At 40.4% G+C, this 27080-nt stretch overlaps 2 protein-coding genes across 7 annotated transcripts in view; one reads left to right on the plus strand and one right to left on the minus strand.

The window, feature by feature from the left end:
- Positions 1-27080, plus strand: part of DENND1A (DENN domain containing 1A) — a 496533-nt gene that overhangs the window by 16921 nt on the left and 452532 nt on the right. For all 6 annotated transcript variants that reach the window (XM_059410848.1, XM_059410842.1, XM_059410846.1 and 3 more), the window contains exon 2: positions 24246-24316. In XM_059410848.1, coding sequence (XP_059266831.1) covers positions 24246-24316 — 71 coding nt within the window. The remainder of the gene's footprint in view (positions 1-24245; positions 24317-27080) is intronic.
- Positions 11235-11399, minus strand: LOC132025017 (small ribosomal subunit protein uS14-like). The gene has a single exon (XM_059412199.1). The coding sequence runs from the start codon at positions 11397-11399 to the stop codon at positions 11235-11237; it is 165 nt and encodes a 54-aa protein (XP_059268182.1).

The raw sequence follows: 27080 nt of genomic DNA on the forward strand, positions 1-27080 counted from the left end.
CCTGGGATCATGACCTGAGCTGAAGGCAGAGGCTTAACCCACTGAGCCACCCAAGTGCCCCTGATTTGGGTTCTATTGAAGATTAGTTTACTATCCATCGGGTACTCTCCAGGGACAGTTGAAATTTTGGACCTGAAGGTCATTGGAGAGGTGGGAGCTAAATATAGTTTGGGAGTCAGTTACAGAGTGGTGAGTAGTGAGAACTAAAGATATTTCATAAATCCTAAGTAGGCAGATGGAGGGCAGGAGGGAGGGAAAGATAAGTAAGATGTTGGAGACATCTCACCTCCTAAATCCAGATATCAAGTCCTGTTTATTCATGTCCTCTCCTCCTTATCCACTGCTGTCCTCTTGGTCCAGGCCACCATACTCTCAGCATAATGGCTGTGATTCCTCCCGACTGGGTTCTTTACCACTATTGCTTCTCTCCAGTCCTATCTGTACATGTCCAGAATGAGTCTTCCAAAGGGCAGACCTGATCAGGTCAGTTCACTGTTACTCTTCTTGTTTTTCCTGTGGTCTACAGACTTCATGAAATCAGGTACTGTAAAAGCCTTGTTCACTGTTAAACCTTGAGTGACTTACACAGTGTGAGGCACATCGTAGGTACTCAATTAATACAGACTGAATAATTAAATGAATGTTTAATACAGTGTAGAGGTTTAGTGTTGATTTGGTTTCATTTTTTTTTCTTTAAGATTTTTATTTATTTATTTGACAGATCACAAGTAAGCAGAGAGGCAGGCAGAGAGAAAGAGGAGGAAGCAGGCTCCCCACTGAGCAGAGAGCCGGATGTGGGGCTCGATCCCAGGACCCTGGGATCATGACCTGAGCTGAAGGCAGAGGCTTTAACCCACTGAGCCACCCAGGTGCCCCGATTTGGTTTCATCTTAAAAGAGTATGATCAGGGGCGCCTGGGTGGTTCAGTGGGTTAAGCCTCTGCCTTTGGCTCAGGTCATGATCTCAGGATCCTAGGATCAAGCCCCGCATTGGACTCTTCCTCAGCAGGGAGCCTGCTTCCTCCTCTCTCTCTGCCTGCCTCTCTGACTACTTGTGATATCTTTCTCTCTCTCTCTCTCTCTCTGTCAAATAAATAAATAAATAAATAAAATCTTAAAAGAGTATAATCAGTAAGTAGTCTTTTCATATATTTAACCCCACTATTTGTGATTGTTCCAAATAACTAATGATCCCCAAATTATGTGGCTTTGGCAGATCCCCTTTGGGATTATAAATATTTGTATTTATTTTCTGAGGCTAATGTTGTTATGCTTTATTCCTGGAGTAAATCCTGAGAGTCAGCAGAGAAAGTCCAGAATGTGGAAGATGCAGCCTGGGTGTGTCTTACTTGTGGTGACTACAGTATAAAGTCATTTATTTTTATACTGATCACTGAGGAGAAAGTTGTTTCTCCTCTACCTGTAAGACGGCTCTTCTCTTTGGTGCTAGAGGACGGGCAGTCACAGCCTGGAATTAAAAAGGAAGAAATTTATAGAGAGTTCTGATGGCCTACTTCTTAATGTTTTCTCTGGCAAATTGGTCTCACCTTTCCCACCTTGGTCTGACTTCCTCACTGGGAAAGTTTCATATTGCGTAGGAAAGAGCAATTTAGCAAGAAAAGGAGTTGCACATTATTAGCTCAGTGGTGCTCAAACCCGTTCAGGTGATGGGGTACCTAAAAGTCATGGTATTGTGTGGAATACTCTGAAATATTTATATATTAAATGTCAAACTACATTTTCCCCCTCAATCAGATACTATTTTATATTATATTTTAGAATAGAATAGGAGTGAGAAAGGCTTAAGAAAAATTTATGGTAGGAAAACTTAAATTAGATTACATTATTTTTTCATGCAAATTGGGAAGTGGCCATTTTTGGCACTTCAGCCTGGTTCCTAAACCTGCAGTGTTTTAAGTAGCATAACTGGAGAACTATTAAATTAATTGAATATGGGGGAGAGCAGAGGAAGTAAAGTAAAAGGTGACAATATCAAAGTTTTCAGTCTGGGAGCATCAAAACCTCATGAACAGAAACTGGTGAGTCAGGAGAACTAGGAGGGAGGTCACGAAGAGTGGCTTTGGTTGACTCGAAACTAATGATAGGGCCAAGGAGAAGAATGCAACAGGCAGTTAGAATGTAGGCTTAGTGCCTGTCATAGAGTAAGGCCATCAGTAAATATCCGGGGCCACTGTTACTGGGAAGAGGGCATAGAGATTTGGAAATCATTGGTGCGAATGAAGAAAATGAAGCTGTGAGAGTTGTTTTCAGGCTGAATATAGCAAAGCGCGGTTCAAGGTTTGAACCTGGGGGAGAGAAGAGACTTAGATAGTGTAGAGTGCTGCCGGGATGTCAGTAGAAATGGGAATCCAGAGGAGACAGTTTGGTTTAACAATGAGTTGCAGATGTCCTTTGAGAAAATGGTCTCAGTATTATATGCATTAATTCATTCACGCAAGACAGAAATCTGGGCATTCTCTTCAATATCTCCCCTATTACTTGTCCCTTCAGTATTAGGATGAAGTGCTGTCAAATTTACCTTCGTAAGTAGGACACAAAAGTGAAACTATACAAGAGTAATGGATACATTAGGCTTTATCACAATGAAATCTTTTGCTCATCCAAAGACACTCTTTAGGGAAATGACAAGTCAAGGCACTGAGTTCTAAAAACTCAATTTATAAACTCTTACAACTCAGTAAGACAGTCTAATAAAGAAAAATGGGCTAAAGATTTGAACGCTTTATCAAAGGAGATATACAGATGGCAAATAAGCTTATGAAAAGATGCTTAACATCATTAGTCATTGGGAAAATGCAAATTAAAACTACCTTGAGAAAGCCCTGACACATCCCGTAGAATGGCTAAAATTAAAGAGACTTACATTAGGAAGTGTTAGGAAGAATGTGGAGCACTTGGCACCCTCATGCCTTCCTGATAGACTCAGAGATGGGCCATGGTGTTCAAAACCAAGTTTATGGGGTCATGTTCCTGAGCTTCCCTCCTTCTATTTATCTCCCCAGTTCCCTGGGACTCCCTGTCAGTTCTGCTGGCCAGAAAACTGGGGCTTTATTTATCCTGTTCTGCTGTGTACCTCCCACGACTACATCTGTGGTCCAGACCTAGCAGTGGGAGGGCACAGAGGGCAAATAAGTAATTGGTATTTGCCCCATTCTCTTTGGGTTACACTACTGGTCGGAAAGGAAGGTTCTTCACTCACTGCTTTAGGTGTCTGTAGATCCTCCCACTTTCCCATTCCTTGAGCCTGAAATAGAGTGCTTTTCCTGGAACTCTGTCTATGCTGTTGTCAACTTCCAGTTTTTATGCCGCCGTATGTCCATGCTGAGTGATACCAGAGGAAAGGAAATGGTAAAGGTATGGTTTACCGCTGATTTGGTGAAATTTCGAATTCTGATCTTCTGCCCCAGTCCATGTGCTATTATTTGTCTTTTTTGATCCCTCACATAGGTGCTCCTTGAATTTGACCCTGGGTGTATAGAAGTATTTTATAGCTGTGAGAGACAAGGTGGAGCATGCCGACTATATTTTACTTGGAACCAGAACTTCCAGATTTCTTTTTATTTATCCTTCTCTGCATTCATTGGACTCCTTGAATGTGTGAATATGTATCTCTTGTCAGTTTTGGAAAATTTTCAGCTCTTTTCATACCAAGAACTAAGTGAAGATGGGAATCCAAAAAGGGTACATAGAGCCTTGAAACCAGCTTGGGTTGTGCCCCATTCTCTTTACCTCTTCTGGAATATTGATTAGTCTTAGAATTTGTGGGTTTATCTTTGTCTTTTGCTTTTTTATATTTATTTAGTTATCAAAAGATTTTATTTATTTTCTTGTCAGCCAGAGAGCACAAGCAGGGGGAGCAGCAGGGCGAAGGAGAAGCAGGCTCCCCACTGAGCAGGGAACTGATGTGACTCAATCCCAGGGCCTTGGCATCATGACCTGAGCTGAAAACAGATGCTTAACCAACTGAGCCATCCGGGTATCCCTATCTTCTGCTTTTTTTTTTTTTTTTTAAATAATTTCTGTCTCTTAACACTCTTCTGTCTAATTTCCGTAGGTTCACTAATTCACTTTGGTTGTATCTCTAATTTGTGTTGATTGTGACCTTTCTGCTCTTAGCCAACCGTTATTTTTTTATTTTGAGAAATACTTTTTTCTTTTTCAGTTTTGCTTGATCTTGTCATAGTTTTACTCTACTCATTTTCAATCTTTTATTTCTTTAAGCTTATTGAGCATTCCATGTCCTGTAACTCCTAATTCCAGTATCTGAAGTCTTCAAAAGTCCGATTCCGTCATCTTCTATTTCTCAGGTTCTTATTTATGGGCTTTGTTTCCCGGAGGGATGTAATTTTTGCCCACGAACTATTTCTTGGAACTGTGTGTGTATATGTGTATGTTTAGGCTAAGGTTGAAGTGAATTTTTCCGGAGATGATTTACATATTTCTTGTTAGAGCTCTGTGGCCGCTTTCAGTTTGTGACCATTTCAACTTGCATTCCTGGGTTGAGGTTTTTGACCATTCAGTAGCAATCCCTTGTGAGGGCCAGGTTGTGGTTGAACTTGCAGGAAGATTGCCAAGTTTTTGAGAGTAATTGTTTTCATTTTAGTTCCTGAGATGTGTGTGTATGTGCATGGGTTTCTATCTTGAGCACCTTTGTCGTCCCAGTTTAAATTAGGAGGGAGGAGCATATGTTATAATTTCTCTCTCAGGCTGGATGTTACTTTTGCCTTGTAATCCTTGAGCCCCATTTCATTGGGAGAATGAAATCTTGCATTGGGTGGTGTAAATAAATGCCTTCGAGGGGAAAGCTAGTTTTTGTGTTTTGCTTTTTACCCTGTTGGGTTCTTAGTTTCATTCAGTTCTTCATCTGAATCTTCTTTATTTGCTTCCAAGCTCGTCAGTGTATTTAGTTGAGAAGATAAAAACATCCATTATTTATAATTGTTCCAGTGGAGAATCAGAAGTATACTTAGCTTATCATATTGCCAGAAATGGAATTCACAGCTGCAGTTTCTCCAAGTTTCAACCCGAGTTAGTTACTATTCTTCAGACTTTATTTGAACACTTAGCACCTCTGTATTTTTATCAGGCCGTTTCCCCTGCTTCAAATCTCCTGTCCTCCCAACCCTGCTAAATCCTGTTCACTCTGCAAGGTTCACTTCAAGTTCTCCCTCTTCAAGAGAGGCATCGCAGAGTGTCCTTGCTCAGTAGTTTCCAGATGTTTGGAATTTTGCACCACTAGAATCTTAAAAACAAGGTTTGTGGAACCACAAAGAAATGATCATCGCCCATCATCATCATTTTTGAAAAAAAAATTACATTTTTACAGCGAAGAGCAGGAAGAACATGTCAGATTAAGGGTGGTTTTAAAAACCACGTACTTTTATATGGAAAACACACTGCGCTGTCCCCTTGTTGTCCCCCTCATTTTGCTACTGACTATCAAGGGCCTCACTGTAGACTGTCCACAGGTAATCAGACCCAAGGCCTGCAGCCAGGAGGAGGTCTTCAACTTGCAAGCCCATAGCGTTTAGTTTTACCAATGGTGTGGCACCTAGTCTTGTATTTCCTCATGGCAGCTCATGTCTTACTGTTTACCTTTACATTTTATTATGTTTTATCTCCTTGACTAGACTGTAAGCTCCTTAAGAGCCATTATATGTGTGTACTTAGATTACTCATAAATATGTGTTGAATGAGTTAAATTTAGATGCCTCTGATGATAGTTGAAACCTAAAAATATTTATAGAACACACATTTGAGTATATCACAGCTTTGGATGTTGTTTATTTCTTGAGGAAAAAGAAGTTTTAATATGAATCATGAGTCTCTTATTCATCTCCCTTCTCCTCAGGGAAATTCATTCAATTAACAAACTTACCAAGTTCTTGTTAAAAGCCAGGCCTTTTGTTAGAGGCTGAGGATACAAAGATGAAGTGAAACAAAGTTCCAGTCTAGTGGGTTCTATGTACATATAACTAGAAAGAATGGACTAGCTCCTGGGAAGCCGTACAGTAGAGCTTTGAAACAAGTCTTGTGACAATGTAGAGAGAGCAACTGTGTTTTGTGAGGGAGTCAGAGAGGCCTCCAGCGGAGAGGAGGCATTCTTTCATTTTGTCATTGATTCGGCACATATCTCCAGTGCCTACTATTTGCCAAGCCCTGTTGTAGATGCATCTTGAGTGAGTATGATGCTTGGTGATAGAGCATGTTTTAGGAAGGAGATTGTGCTCAGGAACATATCTTATGAAGTCACAGCAGACCTGGGTTTGAGTTCATACACTGCTCTTTACTAGATATTTGCCCTTGGGGCAAGCTATTTAATTTCTTTAAGACTATTTTGTAAAATCCTCCAAGACTCCCTTACCTCACAGGATTGTCATGTAGCTAAAAGGAGGTGTGGTGTATAAAACGCTCTGCACAGTTCCCAGCCCTTCGGAATTAGCTCAACACATGGTAAATATACCTACAAGGCATAGGTGATTGAGGCCTGATGAGAAGGTCAATGTGACTGTCACGTGGGGACTCTGTGTGTGTGTTGGTAGCTGGTCGTGGCAGAAGCTGAAGGGTCTAGGGAGGCTCAGTTGCAAACAACATTGCTTCTCATGCTAATTAGTATCTTTATTACTGAATGCATTTGGGAGTCTCAGAGATTCATGTTAGAGTTTTGTCTTCATTTTCTAAACTGTGTTGTGCCATGTAGAGCTTAGCATAGTAGTTAGGAACATGGACTTTGGAGCCAAAATGCCTGGGTTCTGGTCCCAGCTTCATTTCCTAAATGTGTGAGCTCAGACAAGTACTTGAACAGTCTGCACTTCGTTAGTTTCTTCACTGGTACACTGGGTAATAAACATAGCTGTCTTACATGTTTGTTTTGTTTGCAAACATGCTTTTAGAGTTTTATTTTCTTTTTCTTTCTTTCTTTCTTTTTTTTTTTTTTTTTTAAGGTGTGGAACTCTGTGTCAGAGGAGACTTATGTAAAATTTAGAGGTAAAACAGTAAAAGTAGGGGTGCCTCCGTGGCTCAGGTTGAGTCTGAGTCTTGGTTTCAGCTCAGATCATGAGCTCAGGTTCCCTGGATCAAACCCAGTGTGGGGCTCCCTGCTGGGTGGGGAGTGTGCATCCCTCCCCCATGTTCCTTCCCCAGCTTGCTCCCTGCTCCTCCTCCCCCAACCCCCACCACATGCACCCTGGGGCATGGCTCACTCTCTCTCTCTCAAATAAATAAAGAAATCTTCAAAAAAACCCATAAAAGTAGATCTTTGTGATGGATCTCTTTCATTCCCTTCCCTTTCCCCCTAAGGCCTCTGATATATCTCTGGTCTACATTAAAAACCACTGCCTTAGAAAAGTGAATGTTGGGGCTCGTGGGTGGCTGAGTGAAGGATCCAACTCTTGATTTCCAATCAGGTGATGATCTCAGGGTTGTAAGAGTGAGCCCCACATCAGGCTCCCTGTGCAATGGGGAGTCAGTTGCTCTCCCTCTCCTTCTACTCCTCCCCTAAAGTAAATAAATAAATCTTTAAAAAAAAGGGGGGGGGGTCTTTCTCTTAAGTATTTGTCTAATTGATAATCAGGACAAAGAACTTTTATAAGTTGGGAAATTAGCATTTGTAGTAGTCTACATCAGTGTATATATTTCAAGGTTTACTTATTTTAGAGTGTGTGCTTGTAGGGGCAGAGGAAGAGAGTCCTTCAAGTAGACTCCCTGCTGGGGTAGGAGCTGTTGTGGGGCTCCATCGCGTGACCCTTGACCCATAAGATCAGGACCTGAGCTGAAACCAAGAGTCAGAGGCTCTTGGAATATCATCGTCCTGAGCCAACCAGGCACCCCTGAATCAATATTTTGATATAAATATCATGAGCCTTTGTATTAACAACTAAAATAGGACTTTGTATTTTGCAAAAAAAAAAAAAAGATTTTGCAAATCTCTTTGATTTAGAATGCTAGGGCTACAAGATGTCAGAACAGGAATAGATCTTTCTTAGTGATCTGCTCATAGAGGGAAAATTGGATCCTACAGAGGGAAGTCTTTAAAGCTATGCTACAGCCAGTCCCCACCTGCTCATGTTTTAGACCTCCTGGCTCTCATTTCTTGCTCCAAGCTGCACAGCTAGTTCATTGCCAGAACCAGGGCAAGCAGATAGTTTTCACCATTCTAGGACTTCTGCTTCTTTCACCTCTTGCTGTTTTACAGTATGTATTCTTGGCTTTAATGTCGACTTTGCTCTGAAGCATTACTTGGTGAGTCTATGGATCGTTTTTTGTTCCTCCGGTTGGTCTTGGAGTTCTCAGAGAGTAAGGGCCTGTGGACTTGGGCTCATTAGGTATTCCAAGATGCCTTTCCTTATATTGATAAGTTTAAGTGTCTGACTAATTACCATCTATCTGTAAATCTAGAAAAGAGGTAAACCATGAAAAATAATGATGTTCTAAATTAAAAACGGATATTATTTACCTCAGTGAGTAAGCAGACCTACCATCGCTGAAAATCATTAGGAAAATTAAAGTTGTTTTCCACTATGTTAATGCCCTTGATGTTAAGGAAATGGCAGGCATTTGAATGGGTGTCCGTGACTGGTCACACAGAGCCTGCACACTCCCGACCACTTACTCAGGAGCTAATAAAGTACCATATTTAGGCCTTTAAAGCACTCCCACAACCTTTAGGGTCTTCTAGTCTGTCAGGGACCATACAGACTCTTGCATTGGATTTTCTGTCTCCCTCTGTCTTTTAGTTTTAAGCATTGTTATTTAAGTGGGTCCTAAACCTCGCTGGCTATTCAACAGAATCACCTGGGGAACTTAAAAAAATTTTGGGGACTTCACTCTAGAACCTCTGAACTAGACTCTTGGGGACCCGGGAATCTATGTTTTCATAAAGTTTCCTCAGGTGGTTTTGTTGAAACAGTGGACGGACCTAAGTTCTAGAACAAGTGGTAAAGCTGATGCCAGCTGTGAGAGTCAGTTCTGGATTCTTAGCAGAGAGAATCTGACTCAACTTGTTTTTAATTCAGGTCCCTTTATGTTCTTAGGGAATATTCCTGTATTTTGCTTCTTCTTTTTTTTTTTTTTTAATATTTTATTTATTTATTTGAGAGAGAGACAGTGAGAGAGAGCATGAGCAAGGAGAAGGTCAGAGAGAGAAGCAGACTCCCCATGGAGCTGGGAGCCCGATGCGGGACTAGATCCCAGGAATCCAGGATCATGACCTGAACCGAAGGCAGTCGTCCAACCAACTGAGCCACCCAGGCATCCCCTGTATTTTGCTTCTTAGTGGTGGATCAATTCATAGCAGTTTTTAAGCCGTGTTCCCATAGAACTTTGGTGTTCCATGAGTTGCTGTTAAAATTGAATGATGCTGGATATTTTCCCATAGGTCTCTGTCTCTGTCTTTGTCTCTGTCTGTCTCTCTTTCACACACACACACCCCTAAATGGACAGAATATTTCCATTTTAAGTAAAAATTCCTTTTTTGAACAGAGATTCTTAATTTTGATGTAATCAAACCCATTAGTTTTTCACATTATGGTTTGTGCTTGTTGAAGATTTTATTTATTTATTTCATAGAGAGAGAGAGAGAGATCACAAGTAGGCTGAGCAGAGAGCCCTATGCGGGGCTCCATCCCAGGACTCTGAGATCATGACTTGAGCTAAAGGCAGAGGCTTAACCCACTGAGCGTGCCAGGCACCCCCTCTCCCTTTTAAAAAAGTTTTATTTATTTATGGTTTGTGCTTTTTATTTTTTTATTTTTTTTTATTTTTATTTTTTTTAATTTTATTTATTTATCAGAGAGAGAGAGGGGGAGAGAGCAAGCACAGGCAGACAGAATGGCAGGCAGAGGCAGAGGGAGAAGCAGGCTCCCTGCTGAGCAAGGAGCCCGATGTGGGACTCGATCCCAGGACGCTGGGATCATGACCTGAGCCGAAGGCAGCTGCTTAACCAACTGAGCCACCCAGGCGTCCCTGGTTTGTGCTTTTTAAAAGTTTATTATTTTTAGTAATCTCTACATCCCACATGGATTCAAACTCACAACCCTGAGTTCAAGAGTCCCATGCTTTTCCAATTGAGCCAGCCAGGCGCCCCTGGTTTTTGCTTTGGAAGTCTTATATCCTTAGCTATCTAAATCTATGGTTTTGATTTTGAACACCATCAGAGGAGTGCATGGAGAAAGCCTTAGAAGGTGGTTAGATGAAAATGGAAAAATTGTAGATAGAAGAGAATGAAATTATCTCAATATCAATTCAAAACTCTTTTCTACATAGATGGTCATGTCTGCAAATAGGAAAAAAATGATTGCTTCCTTTTCAGCCCATGTGCCTTTTGTTTTTCTTGCCTTATTGCCCTGGCTTAACTGTTCAGTGTAATGGCTAAGTGGTGAGGGTGGATATCCTTGTTTTATTTCTAATCCTAGAAGGAAGGTATTCAGTCTTTCACCATTAAGTATAATGTTAACTGTAAGTTTTTCATAGAGGTCCTTTATTAGCTTGAGGAAGATCCCCTCTATCCCTAGTTTTCTGATTTTATTTTTATTTTTTATTTTTTTAGATTTGATTTATTTATTTGACAGAGATCACAAATAGGCAGAGAGGCAGGCAGAGAGAAGGGGGAAGCAGGCTCCCTGCCGAGCAGAGAGCCTGATGCGGGGCTCGATCCCAGGACCCCGGGACCATGACCTGAGCCGAAGGCAGAGGCTTCAACCCACTGAGCCACCCAGGCGCCCCTAGTTTTCTGAATTTTTATCATGAATATGTTTTGAATTTTATGAACTGCTTTTTCTGTGATTAATATAATTTTGATTTTTCTTTTTTAGCTTATTAAGATGGCATAGACTCTATTGATTGATTTTCAATATTAAGTCAGCCTTGCATCCCTGGAATAAATTCCACTTGGTCATGGTGTATCTTGTTGAATTCTGTTTACTAATTTTTTGGTAAGGATTTTTGTGGCTAAAAGGGTATTGATCTACTGTGTGTGTGTGTATAATTTATATTTTTGGTACTGTCTTTGTCTGGTTTTGGTATTAGAGTAATACTGGTCTTCTATAATGAGTTGAAATGTTTTATCCTCTTCTGTTTTCTGGAAGATATTGTATAGAATTTGGTATTTTTTTTTAATTGAAATATTTTTATTTTATGTACAGGGAGTTAGCATTAGGGTAGGTATCTTGGGTATCTTCAGTAGGTCTCTTGGATGACCCATTCAAGGAAGTTCATTTAATCCAACTTAATGAAGCCTGTATCCCTTGAGTACTGGTAGAAACACTGGCAGTACGTATTGAGGGTGTGTATCTGGATCAGACCATGTGGGTTTGAGCAGACACAACAAGAACCCTGGCCACATTTCCTCAGATGGCTCCAGTAGAACTGCTGGTGACCCATCTTTCCCATCCCCATCAGATGCAAAAGGCACAAGGTATAATTGGTATTAATTCTTTCATTGTTTCTTAGAATTCTCCAGGGGAACCGTCTGCATCTAATGAGATGATCATTTGACTTATTTAGTTCATGTAGTTACCATTTATGATGCTCCTTATTTCTTGGTACAGGTCCTTATTTCCATATTTCCATTATTTCTTTCTGCCTGAAGGACTTCTAACATTTCTTGTAGTGCAGGTCTGCTGGTGATGAATTCTTTCAGCATCCGTAATGTCTGAAAAAAATCTTTATTTTGTCTTCACTTTTGAAATATTCTCTGGGAATAGAATTCAAGGTTGTCAGTTTCTTTCAGTACTTAAGAGATGCTGCTCTGCTGTTCACTCATTTGCCTAGTTTCTGACAAGAAATCTGTCATTCTAATCTTTGTTCCCGTGAATATAACATGTGTTTTTGTTCCGCTTTTAAGATTTTCTCTTTAATACTGATTTTGAGCAATTTGGTTATGATGTGCTTTAGATTTCTTCATGTTTTTTGTGCTTGAAGTTTGTTGAGATTTCTGGATATGTGCATTTATTGTTTTCATCAAATTTAGAAAGTTTTTGATCATTATTTAGTTTTTCTGCATCCTTCTGTCTTTGGGGATTCCAGTCACTGATATATTTAGGCAGTGTAAAGTTGTTCCATAGGTCAGTGATGCTTTGGGTTTCTTTGAATTTTTTCCCTTTGTATGTTTCATGTCTTCAAGTTCATTAATTTTTTCTTCAGTGTTTATTCTGTAGTTAACCTCATTTGGTAGATTTTTCATTGTCATTTTATCTCTACAAATTCAGTTAGTTCTTTTTTGAATCTTGTCTCTTAATTTTGTAAACACTTGGAATATAGTTAGAACTACTATTTGAATGTCCTGTCTTCTAATTCTAACATCTGTGTAAGTTTCAGATTGCCTTTTCTTGTTATGGGTTGTATTTTCCTAATTCTTTGCGTGTCTGGTAATCTTTTTATTGACTGCCAAACACTGTGTATTTAATATTGTTGGGTGTGGGGTATTTTTGGGTTCCTACGAATATTCTTGGACTTCTGGCAGTGATCTGAGGCAATCGAAAGCTCTTCTCATTTGTTTTCCATCTCTCAAGAAATTGCTGTGCTTTGCTGCCTGACATCTTGAAAACCATTGTTTCATATATTTCACAAGTTGAGTATGAAAGAGTTCGATCCTCTGGGTTTTGATTTTAAGATTTGTTAGGTGGGACTAAAGCAGTACTCAGCCTAGGATTAATTATTCCCCATTGCTAAGGTAATACCCTGTTCTATCCAGTGCACTGTAAATAATATAAAGAACTTTAAAAAACAAAACAATTTCAAGTGAGGTGTTGATCTGATGCCTCATAACTCCTGAATACTTCAATGGGCTTTTCTGACAAATATAAAACCACAATCAAACATCAAAATCAGGAAATTAATGTTGATGCATTACTACATTTAAGCCTTAGATCCTATTCAAATTTCAGTAGTCCCTAGTAACATTTTTTTATTATAGCAAAAAGATCCAGTTCAGAATCATACCTTGTGTGCAGTTGTCATGTCTCTTTGGTTTCCTTCAATCTGGAAGAGCTCTTTAGTCTTTCCTTGATTTCTATGACCTGACACTTTTAAAGATTACAGGCCAGATATTTTTTTAGATGACTCTCAATTTAAATTTGTCTGATTGTCCGATGTTTCTTAAGATTAGATCGTGGTGAAGCATCTTTGACAGAAATGTCCTGGAAATGATGCCGTTTTCCCATTGCATACTAACAATTTGTTTCATTACGTATGTTGATCACTTTAATGAGTTGATTAAGGTAGTTTTTTGCTAAACTTCTACACTAAAAAGTTACTCTTTTCCCTCTTGCAATTAGTAAGTATTTTGTGGGAAGGTACTTTGAAACCATGTAAATGGTCCATTTCTCATTCAGTTTTTAATTCTTTTATTTATATCAATGTGGACTCATGGTTTCCTGTTTTATTTGATGAGTTAATAATCTGTTAATGTCCTTATTGAGCTTGATGCTTAAATTTTCCCAGATCTGGCCAGTGGGAGTCTTTTCAAGCTGGTCTTTTGACAGTTCCTGTCATTCTTTGAGCACTTCTTTGCTTTCTGACACAATAAGATGTTCCAGCTCATTTTGTACTTTCTCTGCCCCAGCCCTGGAATCAGCTCTTTCCCCGAGGAGCTCTAGTTCCTGTTAGAGAAGAGTTGTATTAGGAACCCAACGTCTGGGTACTAGATATGCTCATTACTAGTGGGGGTTTTGCTGCTACTAGGCCCTGTCAGTAGACAGAGCCTGGAAATATGCGTATGTTTAAAAGTCAGGTTGCATTTATGTTTTATTTCCTTATCTATATATTTATTGAAAACCTTGAGTTCACACTAATACCTCCAATTCAAACCCAACTCTATAGCATTCATTCTAGTTTCTTGTTTACTTCATCTGTGAGAAAGCAGGCCCTCTGTACTGGTCTTGGGCCCCTTCATCCCTACCCTATATGGATGGTCTCCTCTTTTCCTAGGATCATCATACCTACTCCTGTAGTTCAGTGGATCCCTGCCCTCTCCACTGCCTTGTGGGTACCATGCTCAGACTCTGACTCTCCATCATGCTGAGCAAGCCTGCCCCAAACCCATCTGGCCAAACTCTTCATACCGACCCAGGCTTCCACACTGTACTCTAGGGTGCCCTTGTGCTTGGACATGCTCCTCACCCTCTTGGCCTCTGACAGCCTTGTACCTCTGGGGGTCACTTTCTTCTCCCCACTCATGTTTCAGGCCTGGCCATCCGTGTGTTTGGACACATTTCTCATTCCACTCAAGTTCTGGCTTCCCTTGCCCGGCTGCTCCCCCTGAATGAATGCCTTCCTTATCTACTTGGATCTGGGATTGTATTGCCAGGCCACCCCTTTGTATGGATATCCTCCTACCCTGCTCATGCTCTGACATCCCTTGGCAGGGACCTTGAGGGATACTTTCCTCAGCCTGCTCAGGCTCTGACAGTGCGCACTGGGCCATTGCCCACGTGAACATCTACCTTGCTTTGCCTAGGTAATAACTTTGGGACTCAATTGTTCAGAAAGAACGGAGGAAAAGTTAGGGAAGGGGAGGCTTTTAAATATTTTTAAAGCACAAAAATGTTAATGAAATAGACATGATCTTTGCAAATGTTATTAATATGGTTGAAGAGTCTATATTTTACACTGTAGCTCAGGAGAATTTCTTTAAACAGTATGGAGTATTGGGGTGCTTGGGTAGCTCAGTTGGTTAGGTCCCAACTCTTGATTTCACTCAGGTCGTGATCTCAGGGTCTTGCCTTCTTTGAGCCCTGCATCAAGGCTGTGCTCAGTGGGTGAGTCAGAGACTCCCTCATCCTCTCCCACTGCCCCTCCGCCTGTTCTCACAGGCACACATTCTTTTTTTCTCTCTCTCTGTCTCAAATAAACACATCTTTAAAAAAAAATGTATGGAGTATTTCGCATTGCTGAGGGGTGTGCAGGCACTGTTTTTATTCTTGGAACTCAGCTAAATTTCTTCCATTAGCTTGCTTTACACAGGGTGGCACGAGAATCTTTCCTATATGAAAAGGTGAAACTTTGCAACTCCTCGCACAGCAGGATCTGTGTATCTTTATTAATCTGATCCTGAGAGCATTATTAGAAATGAAAAGTTAAGTGTAAAACCTTGAAACGACTTGTTTGTATAATTACACAACTAAGTTAATCATTTTCTAACAAGTCTTAACAATGACTGCATTCTTCTATGGAGGTGTTAACTTGTTATGGGTTAGAAAGCACCCTTTGATACAGCATTTTCAGCCTGGAAAAAACGGCTTTAATTTCAGAGTTCACTGGAACAAATGGAGACTTGTTGGAAATATTAACACTACCCTTTTGCTTGTTTGTCTGGCTTAAAGGAATCAATGTTTAGTAGGTGATGTTCGCTAGCATGTGCTGAAGTGTATACAATTTTGAGTGACTTTGTTGTCAACTTAAGACAGTTTAACTGGTATGAAGTTTGAAATAAACTGCTCGCTCTCTGCTTCCTTAGTATGTAAATTTGTAACCAAAAAAACAGTGTGGTGAAGTCAGATCATTAGTCTATAGAGAATAGGTTGCTATTTTGCTTGATAGATATTATCTGGTTTGAAGATTTGATGGCTGTGAAATGAGTAAGGGGTCCTAACACGGTGTGTTTAAATCTGTAGCTCTAAAACACTTAAAGGGATGAGGGCCTAGCATTGTAGCATGGTTACCATATGCAGGGAAGATTCATTTTATGAGGAGTTAGTGTTATATTTTTCTCCTAATCTCGTAATATGTTGTAATTGAGGAAAAGTAGATCCTAATTGAAAGCTGATGATCCAGTGGAGTGATCAATAGCATGATACTCTAAAACAACAACAACAAAAAAACCCATTAAGCTTTCCTGCTGCCTGAATATTGTCAAAGCCTTTGTCTGTTTCATGACTTCAAGCTGAGTGTACTTAATCATTTTGAGAACATGGCCCTGAGCACTGAGCATGGCCCTTCCAGTGAATCACTGAGAATTGTGTTCAGAAGAGTGGTATTGAATAGAAATGCTCTCTTGGCTTATTTTCAGGCTTCATTCTCCCAGAAGCAAGAACTGAACAGACCTCCCTTCTTTCAAACACATTTTAGCTGTTTGTGTGTCATTTTTCTGTATTTAAGAGCCAAGGCTGTTGTCAGCAGGTGTGACTTATTGATACCTTTGACTCCAAAGGAAGAGATCTTTAAAGAGTAACAGTCATGTGTAAGCAGTGTGTATCCAGTAAATTACCTCTTGTCAGGGAGAAGCGGTTACTAGGAGCTGGAAACCACATGTCAGATGTTGGAGGAAGACTCATTCATCAGACACTTACTATGCCAGGTGTCAGACCAGGGCTATGAGAAGACTGTCGGTGCCCTCAAGAAGCTGCCAGTCTAGAGGGGAAGGTGGATATTTAATCAAAGGGACGTGGGTGGTTCTCCACTGGACTAAGTTGGGAGGGAGGAGCTTTAAACAAATACCGGTGCCTGGAGATTCTGATTTAGTTGTTCTGGGGGTGTGGCCTGGGCATTAGGATTTTTAAAAGCCCCTTGGGTAATTGTAATTGCGTCAGGGTTGAATGTGGTAAGAACAGCAAGAGTGGGGGAAGCACAGGGTGCCCTAGGAATGTAGAGGAGGGGTACTTAACCCTATCTGTGCTATGGCTACGTGGGATTGAGAAAGGCTTTCCAGAAAGGAGGGCGTGCCTGAGCTGAGGCTTGATGAATGAGATTGTCAAGTGCAAAAGACTGGAAAGACTGTTCCTTGCAGAAGCGCATCTGAATAATGTCAGTAATGTCAAATGGTAAAGTGGTTAGAGCTGTTGGATGATTCTTGTTGGTTCTGCTACTCCTTTGCTTTGACTTTGGCTAGTTTATCCTGAGTTTCAGTGTTGTCCTCTCTCTTTTTTTTTTTTAAATAGCCATTTAAAAAAAAGATTTTATTTGTCAGAGAGAGCACAAGCAGGGGGAGCAGCAGGCAGAGGGAGAAGCAGGCTCCCTGCTGAGCAAGGAACCTGATTCGGGACTTGATCCCAGGACCCTGGGATCATGACCTGAGCTGAAGGCAGACACTTAACCGACTGAGCCATTCAGGTGTCCCAGGTCCTTCTCTTTAGATGGGGGTAAACACACATAGGGTGGTTGAAGATGAACTGAGATAATGCATGTAAAGTGCTTAGCATTGTGCCTGGCACACGGAAGCAGTCCATAGTGGAAGTAGAACAGTAACGGTGTCCCTGGTGAACCAGAGCATGGTTTGTTGAGTGGGCTACAGCTAGTTCTGTACAGCTGGATATTAGGGTACAGGACTGCAGGAGGTAAGGGTGGGTGGCAAAAACAAAAGTTGTTTGGCAGGTAGGCAGGGTTCCAGATCATTAAGGTATAGAGACGTAAGGCAATTAATAGTGGGATATGGTGGCAGTACCAGGACATTACCATGGTAATATGTTAAGCTATATCATGAAGTGTTCTGGGAAAACTTGGGTCCATATTGGAAAATTGGCTCTGAATATGGTATTCTCAGCATCATTACGTGTACTGAATTAGCAGTGAGTGTTAATAGGACAGAAATAGGTTTTTCGGTTCCTTTAGCCAAGTAGTTAAAAATATTGAGCATCTTGAGAGGAGTAATGGAGGAAATAAGCAGTCTCAAGGTAGTCTCAGGGACTTTCTGGAAATTGTTAGTCTTCATTGTTTATAGGCTTAATGAAAATATTAAGAGTCTCTTGGCCATTTGCATTTAGAAGAGGCACTTTTAAATTTATTTTTTGATTCGCAAAGAAATAGAAAATGCTTCCATCTGCATTGGGTTCACTGGCCCTTAAAATAACTTATGTATATTTGTTGGTATGTTACATAACTTGTCATAACATTAGTCACCACCTCTTCCATAAGGCAACATGTAAGTGATCATGGATAAGCATGACTATAACTTATAATTATAGTCCAATTTGTTCTTAGTGTTTTAGTCAGCTTTTTTGATCTTCAGCTCCATGTAATAGAACTCTGGCAAGTATTTGAACTGAGTGAAAAACTTAGGTAGTTCTTACATTATTATTTTATTTATTTATTTAAAAAAGATTTTATTTATTTATTTTAAAAAGATTTTATTTATTTATTTGACAGGAAGGTAGAGAGAGCACAAGTAGGCAGAGTGCTGCAGGCAGAGGGATGGAGAAGCAGTCTCTCTGCTGAGTGGAGAGCCTGATGCAGGGCTTGATCCCAGGACCCTTGGGATCATGACCTGAGCCCAAGGCAGCTGCCCAAGCAATTGAGCCACCCATGTGCCCCAGGTAGTTTTATTCTTCTCATTAGAAGAATGAGGCAGTAACTAAGGATAGCGATAGAAGAGGAATAAGCTTCTGTCCTACAAATGCTGTTTTTCTTTGAAATCTGTTTTATTGCAAAAGCTCTGTTAATAGATTATTAAGTATACCTTAAGTTTGTTTTGTGTACTAAATTATTTGGAGGAACAATTGCATTTAACTTGATCAGTGTTCTTTTTTTTTTTTTTTAATTTTATTTATTTATTTGGCAGAGAGAGAGAGAGAGATCACAAGTAGGCAGAGAGGCAGGCAGAGAGAGAGAGAAGGAGGCTCCATGCTGAGCAGAGGGCCCAATGCAAGGCTCTGTCCCAGGACCCTGAGATCATGACTTGAGCCAAAGGCAGAGGCTTTAACCCACTGAGCCACCCAGGCACCCCTCAGTGGTTCATTCTTGAAGTGTGATCACTAGTGCAGCTGCATCAGTATTACCTGTTAGTAGACAAGTATTTGGCTACAAGTTAGAAATGCTAATTCTTGGGCTTTCCCTGCCTCCTTCCCCCCAGACTTTGAAGTAGGGCTGAAATCTCTCTTTTCACATGCTGAAATTTGAGAATCATGGGAGTCTATAATCACTCCTATCATTTATTGAACTCTTTCAGACCCTAGGAAAGGCTGGTCTGTACTTCCTTTATTCCTTCTTTTCTGCTCAGTATTTGATTCTGATTGTGTCCCAGGCACTGTTTAGGTACCTGGGAAGCACTAGTGGGTATGATTGACAAAATCCTTCTCCTGCAAGTTTACATTCATAGGAGGAAGATTGACAATGACCAAGATTGTGATGGGTATGCTGTGGAAAATTAAAATGAGATGGCAGAGAGTGTATTGGGGAAGGTCTTTCTGAGTTGAAATAAAAGCTGAGTTTTGAATGACAGGAAGGGCTACCTTTATGAAGATGGATGCAAAGGTCTGTTATATAGGAAAGAATTTGGTGTGTTTAAGGAGCTGAAGGAAGGCCAGTGTGCCTCGAGTGCAGTGAGCAAGGGGAATAAGGTATGAAATGAAGTTGGAGAGAGAGGGAGAGGCCAGATCATGTAGACCTTGTAAGGACTTTTCCCCCTCATCCTCAGTTTTTTGTGTGTTTTTTTTTAATTGTAAAATACATGTGAAATTTACAATCTTAACCATTTTTGGCGGTATATAGTTCAGGGGTACTAAGCTGTGCCCTCTGTGGTACAGCCATGCCTGTCATCCATCTCTAGAACCAAGACTTTGACTTTGGGTGATGGGGGACATGTCAGGGAGGTTTTAGGTAAAGGACTGACCTAAACTGACCTTTCCAATAAAAAGATGACTGACCAGAGTTGAAATCTGATCAAAGGAGGGCAAGAGAGGAAGCAGCAAGATCAGTCAGGAGAGTGTTGCAGTCGTCAAGGTGAGGTTGTGATCTGGCAAGGACCGTAGGGTTGGGGATGCTGAGAAGCATTCAGATTCTGGATGTATTTTGATGAACAAATCGACAGAATCTACTGATTTTGACATGTAAATGACTGTGGCATATATATAAAAGAGGGGTCAAAGATGATACCAAGTTGTTGTTGTTTTTTTAAATCTAAATAATTGGTGGAATTCAAGGGACGCAGGTTTGAGGAAGAAGAGTGCCGTTTGCTAAATTAGAAATGCTTCTTGAATACCCAAGCAGGGATGTTGAGTAGGCAGTTGGATAAGGGAATCTGGAGTCGGGGAAGAAGTCAGGTTGGAGACATGATTTTGGGGCTTGTCAGCATTTGCATGGTAATTAAAGCCATGAGGCTGAATGAGATCATCTAAGTAATGAGTGGGGAGAGGGAGAGGTCCAGGACTAAATTTGAGGGTAGGAGAGGTTACATGAGAACGATTTAACAAAGGGAGCAGCCAGTAAGGTAGGAAGAGAACCAACAGAGAACGATGTTCTGTAATACAAAGAAAGTGTTTCAGGGAAGGAAAAGTCTGTCAATTGTGTCAAATGCTGCTGAGATATTGAGTAAGACGAGCCCTGAGAATTGGCCATTTAATTAATTAATTTATTTATATTGTGTTATGTTAGTCACCATTCAGTACATCATTAGTGTTTGATGTAGTGTTTCATGATTCACTATTTGTGTATAACATCCAGTGCTCCATGCAATTTGGGCCCTCCTTAATACCCATTACCAGGCTCTCCTCCCTTCTAAAACCTTCAGTTTGTTTCCTGGAGTCCATAATTTCTCATGGATCATCTCCCACTCCCAATTTCTCTCCCTTCATTTTTCCCTTCCTTCTCCTACTGTCCTCTGTGCTATTCCTTATGTTCCACGAATAAGTGAAACCATATGATAATTGACTTTCTGTTTGACTTATTTCACTTAACTTAGTCTCCTCCAGTCGCATCCATGTTGATGCAAAAGTTGGGTATTCATTCTTTCTGATGTCTGAGTACTATTCCATTGTGTATTCGGACCACATCTTCTCTATCCATTTGTCTGTTGAAGGGTATCTCAGCTCCTTCCACAGTCTGGCTGTTGTGGACATTGCTGCTATGAACATTGGGGTGCATATGGCCCTTCTTTTCACTACATCTGTATCTTTGGGGTGAATACCCAGTAGCGTAATTGCTGTGTCATAGGGGAGCTCTGTTTTTAATTTTTTGAGGAACCTCCACACTGTTTTCCAGAGTGGCTGTACCAACTTGCTTTCCCACCAGCCATGTAAGAGGGTTCCCCTTTCTCCACAGCTTCTCCAACATTTGTTCTTTCTTGCCCTGTCGATTTTTGCCATTCTGACTGGTGTAAGATGGTATCTCATTGTGGTTTTGATTTGAATTTCCCTGATGGCTAATGATGATGAACACTTTATGTGTCTGTTAGGAGAGTTGGCCATTTTAGTATATTTTAGCAATGCGGTTGTTGGTAAATATGACAAGGTTGTTGGTAAATATGACAAGGTTGTTTCAGTGCTGTGGTGGGTTCAGAAGCCTGGTTGAAGTGTGTTAGAGAAAGTGAGTATAGACCATGTGAGGCCAGTCTTCACTTAGAGATATAGCAGGTCTGTACAAAATGCCTTAACCGAATGGCACAGGTTAATTTATCAGAGCTCCAGTGTTAAAAAACAAACAAACAACAAAAAAACACTTGTTATGTAACATCTTTGTATGTGAGTGTTATTTCAGTTTTCCAAATGAAATTTTGAGATGAAATTCAGCCAGTTGAAAAATGAGGCTAAGAAAGCTATGTTGATTTAAAAAGTTTTTAAAAATTTTTAAAAAAGATTTTGTGAGAGAGAAGCAGGGGGACTGGCAGGCAGAGGGAGAAGCAGACTCCCTGCTAAGCAAGGAGTCTGACATGACCTGAGCCAAACGAAGATGCTTAGCCAACTGAGCCACCCAGGTGTCCCAAAGTTTTCTTTTAAAAACTGATTTATTTTGGAGCGAGGAAGTGCAAGTTTAGGGGGAAGGGCAGAGGGAGAGAGAGAGAGGGAGAGAGAGAGAAAGAGTGAGTCCTAAGCAGAATGTGTGCTCAGCTCAGAGCCCAATGTGGAGCTCGATTCCATGACCCTGAAATCATGATCTGAGCTGAAACCAAGAGTTGGTCACTCAACCAACTGCACCACCTAGGCACCTGAAGAAGGCTGTGTTTAGATTTCAGAAGGAGTCTTTCTGATGCTCTTTAAATAGCCTTAGAACATTCCTGTCTTCAATCGAACACTCTATTTTGAGATCATTTGAACAAAAGGGGTGTTTCCATAAGACATTTTCCACAATGTTTGGTGACCAAAGGAGGCTAACTTGATAGATCTTTTTGTATCATCCTGCAGGGAAAACACACAAAAATTTTAAGGCTTTTTTAAAACTTCAATTTACTTTGTTTTATTTAGCCTATTAAGTAAAACATTCTACTTTATTGTCTGATTTTCTTTTTAAAAGGTTTTATTTAGGGCGCCTGGGTGGCTCAGAGTTAAGCCTCTGCCTTTGGCTCAGGACATGATCCCAGGGTCCTGGGATCGAGCCCCATGTCGGACTCTCTGCTCAACGGGGAGCCTGTTTCCTCCTCTCTCTCTCTCTGCTTGCCTCTCTGCCTACTTGTGATCTCTGTCTGGGAAATAAATAAATAAGATCTTTAAAATAAATATAAAGAAAAAAATGTTTTATTTATTTATTGACAGGGAACACAAGCAGGTGGTGTGGGAGAGGGAGAAGCAGGCTTCCCACTGAGCAGGGAGCCCGATGTGGGGCTTGGTCCCAGGACCCTGGGATCATGACCTGAGCCGAAGGCAGAAGCTTAACGACTGAGCCCCCCAGGCGCCCCTATTGTCTGATTTTTAAAATTATATTTGACAAGGTGTATGTAAATACCTTGAACTTTAGAGCAGTCAACTCTTTTCACTTAAAGCAAAAGCTTAAGTTTCTCTTCAGGGAAAGAATGATGATCCTTCACAAGAGAAATGGATTCCTGATTGACAAGGACACATTTTTCTACTCCTAAGGAAGTAGAAGGAATATTAACCTATTTATTGAATCTCAGATGCCATTATTTGTAAAATGTACCATTATGTATATTACTATGGAGGAAAAAAAAATGCTGCTATTTAGCGTTGTCAGATGCAATAGATTGTAAGAGATGTGGGAATGTGGGGGAAAAAGTTCATCTTAGAATCAATGAAGCACAGAATTTGAGCCCCAGGAGGGTGAATTCTGGTTGTAGCTGTGTTTGTTTCTAACTAGCTGTGGCACCGCCGCCAAGTCACATAGAATCTCTTTGCCTCAGGTTCCTCACCTGTATGGTGAGAATAATAATAACCTATCTACCTGTCCTCATAGGATTATGAGGGCGAAATGAGATGAATGATTTATTTTGAGAAGCGGAATCTGCTGGGCAAATTCAGGGTATTTATTTGATTGAAAGTAACCGTTAGATCTGTTCGGGTGACTCAAAGTTTCTGAGCCTTGTTGTCAGGTTTAAAATAGAATTCCGTTACAGACCTTTGAAAGTATAACATTTTCTTCTAAACCATTTTCAGTCAATCTGGAAATACCTTTTTATTGTAGTTTCAGAATCAAAGAGAAAACTCAAAGCTAATATAACCCGATGTTCTCATCATTCAGAATTAACAACTGTTAATGTTCTGTTAGTGCTGTGATCTTTTTCAGGCTTATTATGAAATATTTATGGCATAAAGAGGTAAAAGGATATAATAATGAAGTGTCATATACTTGCCATTGCCAATACCCGTGAAGCCCCCTGTGTGGAAACAGTATCTTGTATTTAGATTAGCATCCTGTCTTTGTAATAGCCTAGTGGTTTAGGATATTGTTTCTCTGTTTCAGTCTTTAAAACTTGTAAATAAGCAAGCCGACTGCATCATGTGTTTTATCCTGGACTATGCGGGAGAAGCTACTTTGTGCTAATGTTGCCTTGGTTTGAGTTTCCTCAGAATTCTGCTTATGGCTTTGGAGGTACAGCTGTGTAAATTCAAAACCTGACTCCTGTGAAATCATAATCACGGCTATAGCCCATTATTTGTCAGCCATTATACCTGGACAGTTTTTCTGTTTTAAGTTTCATGGTAATTCTTCTGGTTAGGTGTTTTCATTTTTTTTTTTTTTTCTTAAGTGTTTTTGTTTATTTGAGTGAAGAGAGAGGGAGCACAATTGGTGGCGGGTTTGGGGGGTGTTGTACAGGCAGAGGGAGAGGGAGAAGCAGACTCCCCACTGAGTAGGGAGCCCAACAAGGAGCTTGATCCCAGGACCCTGAGATATGACCTGAGCAAAAGGCAGATGCTTAACTGACGGGGCCACCTAGGTACCCCAGGTGTTTTCATCTTATAGATTAGGTAGGCATGGCTCAGAGAAATTGAGTAACTTGGCCAAAGCTCCGCAGCTATTAAGTTGTGGAGCCAAGGATTTTAAGTAAGGTCTGCCTTATACCACAGCCCGCATGTTCTATACCACACTGCCTCTATCCTTGTCAGTAATCACAGTCTGTTTCTTTTGTAGGCAGAACCCAGAGACCACATTTGAAGTCTATGTTGAAGTGGCCTATCCGAGGACGGGTGGCACTCTTTCAGGTATTTGCATGTTTTGTTATGATCTGTATTTATTGTATGATATAGCTGTGCAGGACATTGCCTCTTGGCCTTTTGGCTAAGATCAGGTGGAGAGAGCTGTGCACATGGGATGTGTGAATATTCTAAACAGTGATTTATCTTTAAGTATACTTAATTGTCTTCCCCTTTTATTCCACATCATCCTAAGGAATGGAGAATAAGTGCAGCAAACAATTCAAGTCACTACTATATCAGGCTTGAAGTATGGTTCTATTCACTGTGATCATTGGGTTTGGTTTGTATCTTTCACAGATGCCTGAAAGCCAGCTGCTTAGTATGACATATTGTCACCTTGCTAATGAGGAAGGCTTAGAATTAGGTTACAAAATAATATAAAGGGAAAACTCTGCCACTCAACTGGAAGGAGATGTTTGAAATGGATTTAGTGTAGTAAATTTTATGTCTGCTGGTAAAAGTTGGAAACTAGTTCAAGGAAAAGCCTCCTCTGGCTTTAGCTTTTGGACTGATTTGGACATGTATTGTAGGACAACAGGGTCTTAGTTAAGGTTAGAGTATCTTGAAAAGACTGAGTATATTCTCAACTAAAATCCTTCTTGGTTAATAAGAAAAAAATAACCTTATAACGTAGTATTCTTTTTCTTGTTAACTAGGAGTGATGCATTTACCAGAGGTATGTCAGGAGCCGCTCTTGGTCCACACACACAAACAGTTGTGCCTATTACTGGGTGTTTAGGGAAAGTGAATTTACTTGGATTAGAAACTTGGAGTAATCAGGATTCCAGTGATAGTTATGCTCTCAGCTGACTGTGCAACATTTTCTGTTTCATTATGTTAGACTGTAAAACTCATAAAATAGCTACTTTTATGGAGTATCTATTCTGTTGTCCTAGGTGTTGGACATTTTATCCTTACAATACAACCTTTTAAAGATAGTTGGGTGACATCTCCATTATACCTATGAGAAAATAGAATCTCCGGTCAAATTATTTACCGGAATCACATGGCCACTGTGTGGAATAACTAAGATTTTTGGTTCAAGTCTTCTTTACTCTGCTAAGTTGTCGCCTGTAGGGCCGTGACCGTGTTGGGCACATCTCTCCTTGTCATCCACAGGGCTTTGCATGATGCCACTAATATTTGTTAAATGAATGAATCTCTCTCTCTCTCTTTTTTTTTTTCCAAAGATTTTATCTATTTATTTGACAGAGATCACAAGTAGGCAGAGGCTAGCGGGCGGGGGGAGGGGGCGGGTAACAGGCTCCCTGCTAAGCAGAAAGCCCGATGTGGGGCTTGATCCCAGGACCCTGGGGTCATGACCTGAGCCAAAGACAGAGGCTTTAACCCACTGAGCCACCCAGGTGCCCCTGAATGAATTTCTCTTAATAGTGAAAGTGAGATAACTGTGTGTGCCACTTTCTGCGTTATCTAACGAAGATTATAAATTTATGGTCATTCTAGAAGTGGAACGTTAGCACCTGTGTTACGTTATCCCTCTTACTCTGTAAACTATTGCCTTGGGAAGCCTCTGTTCTTAGGTGCATACCGGCAGCAGCCCCTCTGAGGGCCTACTTTACAGAGTAACCATTTGATGATGGCTATGATTTGACAAATTCAGGGACAGAATTTTTCTTTTTTTACGGTTGCTACCTCTTTCAGTGTTCGAGGATATTTTTTCCTCCCAAAGTTAAAAGGAATTTTTTTGGGAAAAAGAACAAAATTAGAAAAGTACAAATAAGGTGGGGCACCTGGGTGGCTCAGTGGGTTGGGCATCTGCCTTTGGTACTGATTATGATCCTAGAGTCCCGGGATCAAGCCCTGCGTCAGGCTCCCTGCTCAGCAGGGAGTCTGCTTCTCTTTCTCCCACTCCGCTCTCTGTTCATGCACTGTCTCTCAAATACATAAATAAAATCTTAAAAAAAAAAAAATTACAAATAAGATGGAAGAGTGAACAAAATGCAAAGTCTTAGTATCTTACCCCAGTCATCTAATTCATCTGCTCTGTAGACAACTTCTTTCTTGTATAACCCTTTAGTATATCATAAAAACTTTTTATTTTGAAAATATTTTAAAAGATGAAAATTATAAGAATGGTCAAGTGCATATGCCCTTACCTTAGGTTCATCAGTTGTTACCCTTTTTTGCCATACTTGCTTTATTATTCTGTATGTATATACATATTATTTTTTGAGTCGTCTGAGAATAAATTGCAGACATATCGACCCTTCACCGCTACATATTTCAGAATATATCTCCTAAGAATTTTTTCTTTTTTAAAAAATATATATTTTTAAAAATTTATTTGACACACAGATAGAGATCATAAGTAGGCAGAGAGAAAAGCAGAGAGAGAGGGGGGTGAAGTAGGCTCCCTGGTGAGCAGAGAGCCCGATGTGGGGCTTGATCCCAGGGCCCTGAGATCATGACTTGAGCCAAAGGCAGAGGCTTAACCCACTGAACCACCCAAGTGCCCCCCCCCCCCCCCCAGAATTTTCATATGTAACTCTAGTACAGTTATTGAAAGGAGAGAATGTAATGTTGATATAATGTCAGTTGTTGTGTTAAAATTCAATCAGTTTTGCCAATAGTATCCTTTACAGCATTTTCCTTTCTGATCTATCAGGATCACGCAGTCCATTCAGCTTCATATGTATTTAGTTTCTTTCACTAAGTAATAGTTTTGCAGCCATTCTTTACCTTTTATCACAGACATGTTTTGAAGAATTTAGGTCTGTTGTTTTGCAGAAGGTCTCTAGATTTGGATCTG

The sequence above is a fragment of the Mustela nigripes genome, chromosome 9, assembly GCF_022355385.1.
Source record: "Mustela nigripes isolate SB6536 chromosome 9, MUSNIG.SB6536, whole genome shotgun sequence".
Taxonomy (NCBI): Eukaryota; Metazoa; Chordata; class Mammalia; order Carnivora; family Mustelidae; genus Mustela; species Mustela nigripes.

What these genes read in the sequence shown, in the direction of transcription:
- LOC132025017 (XM_059412199.1), bottom strand. Translation starts at nt 11,399, where the DNA reads ATGGGTCACCAGCAGTTCTACTGGAGCCATCTGAGGAAATGTGGCCAG.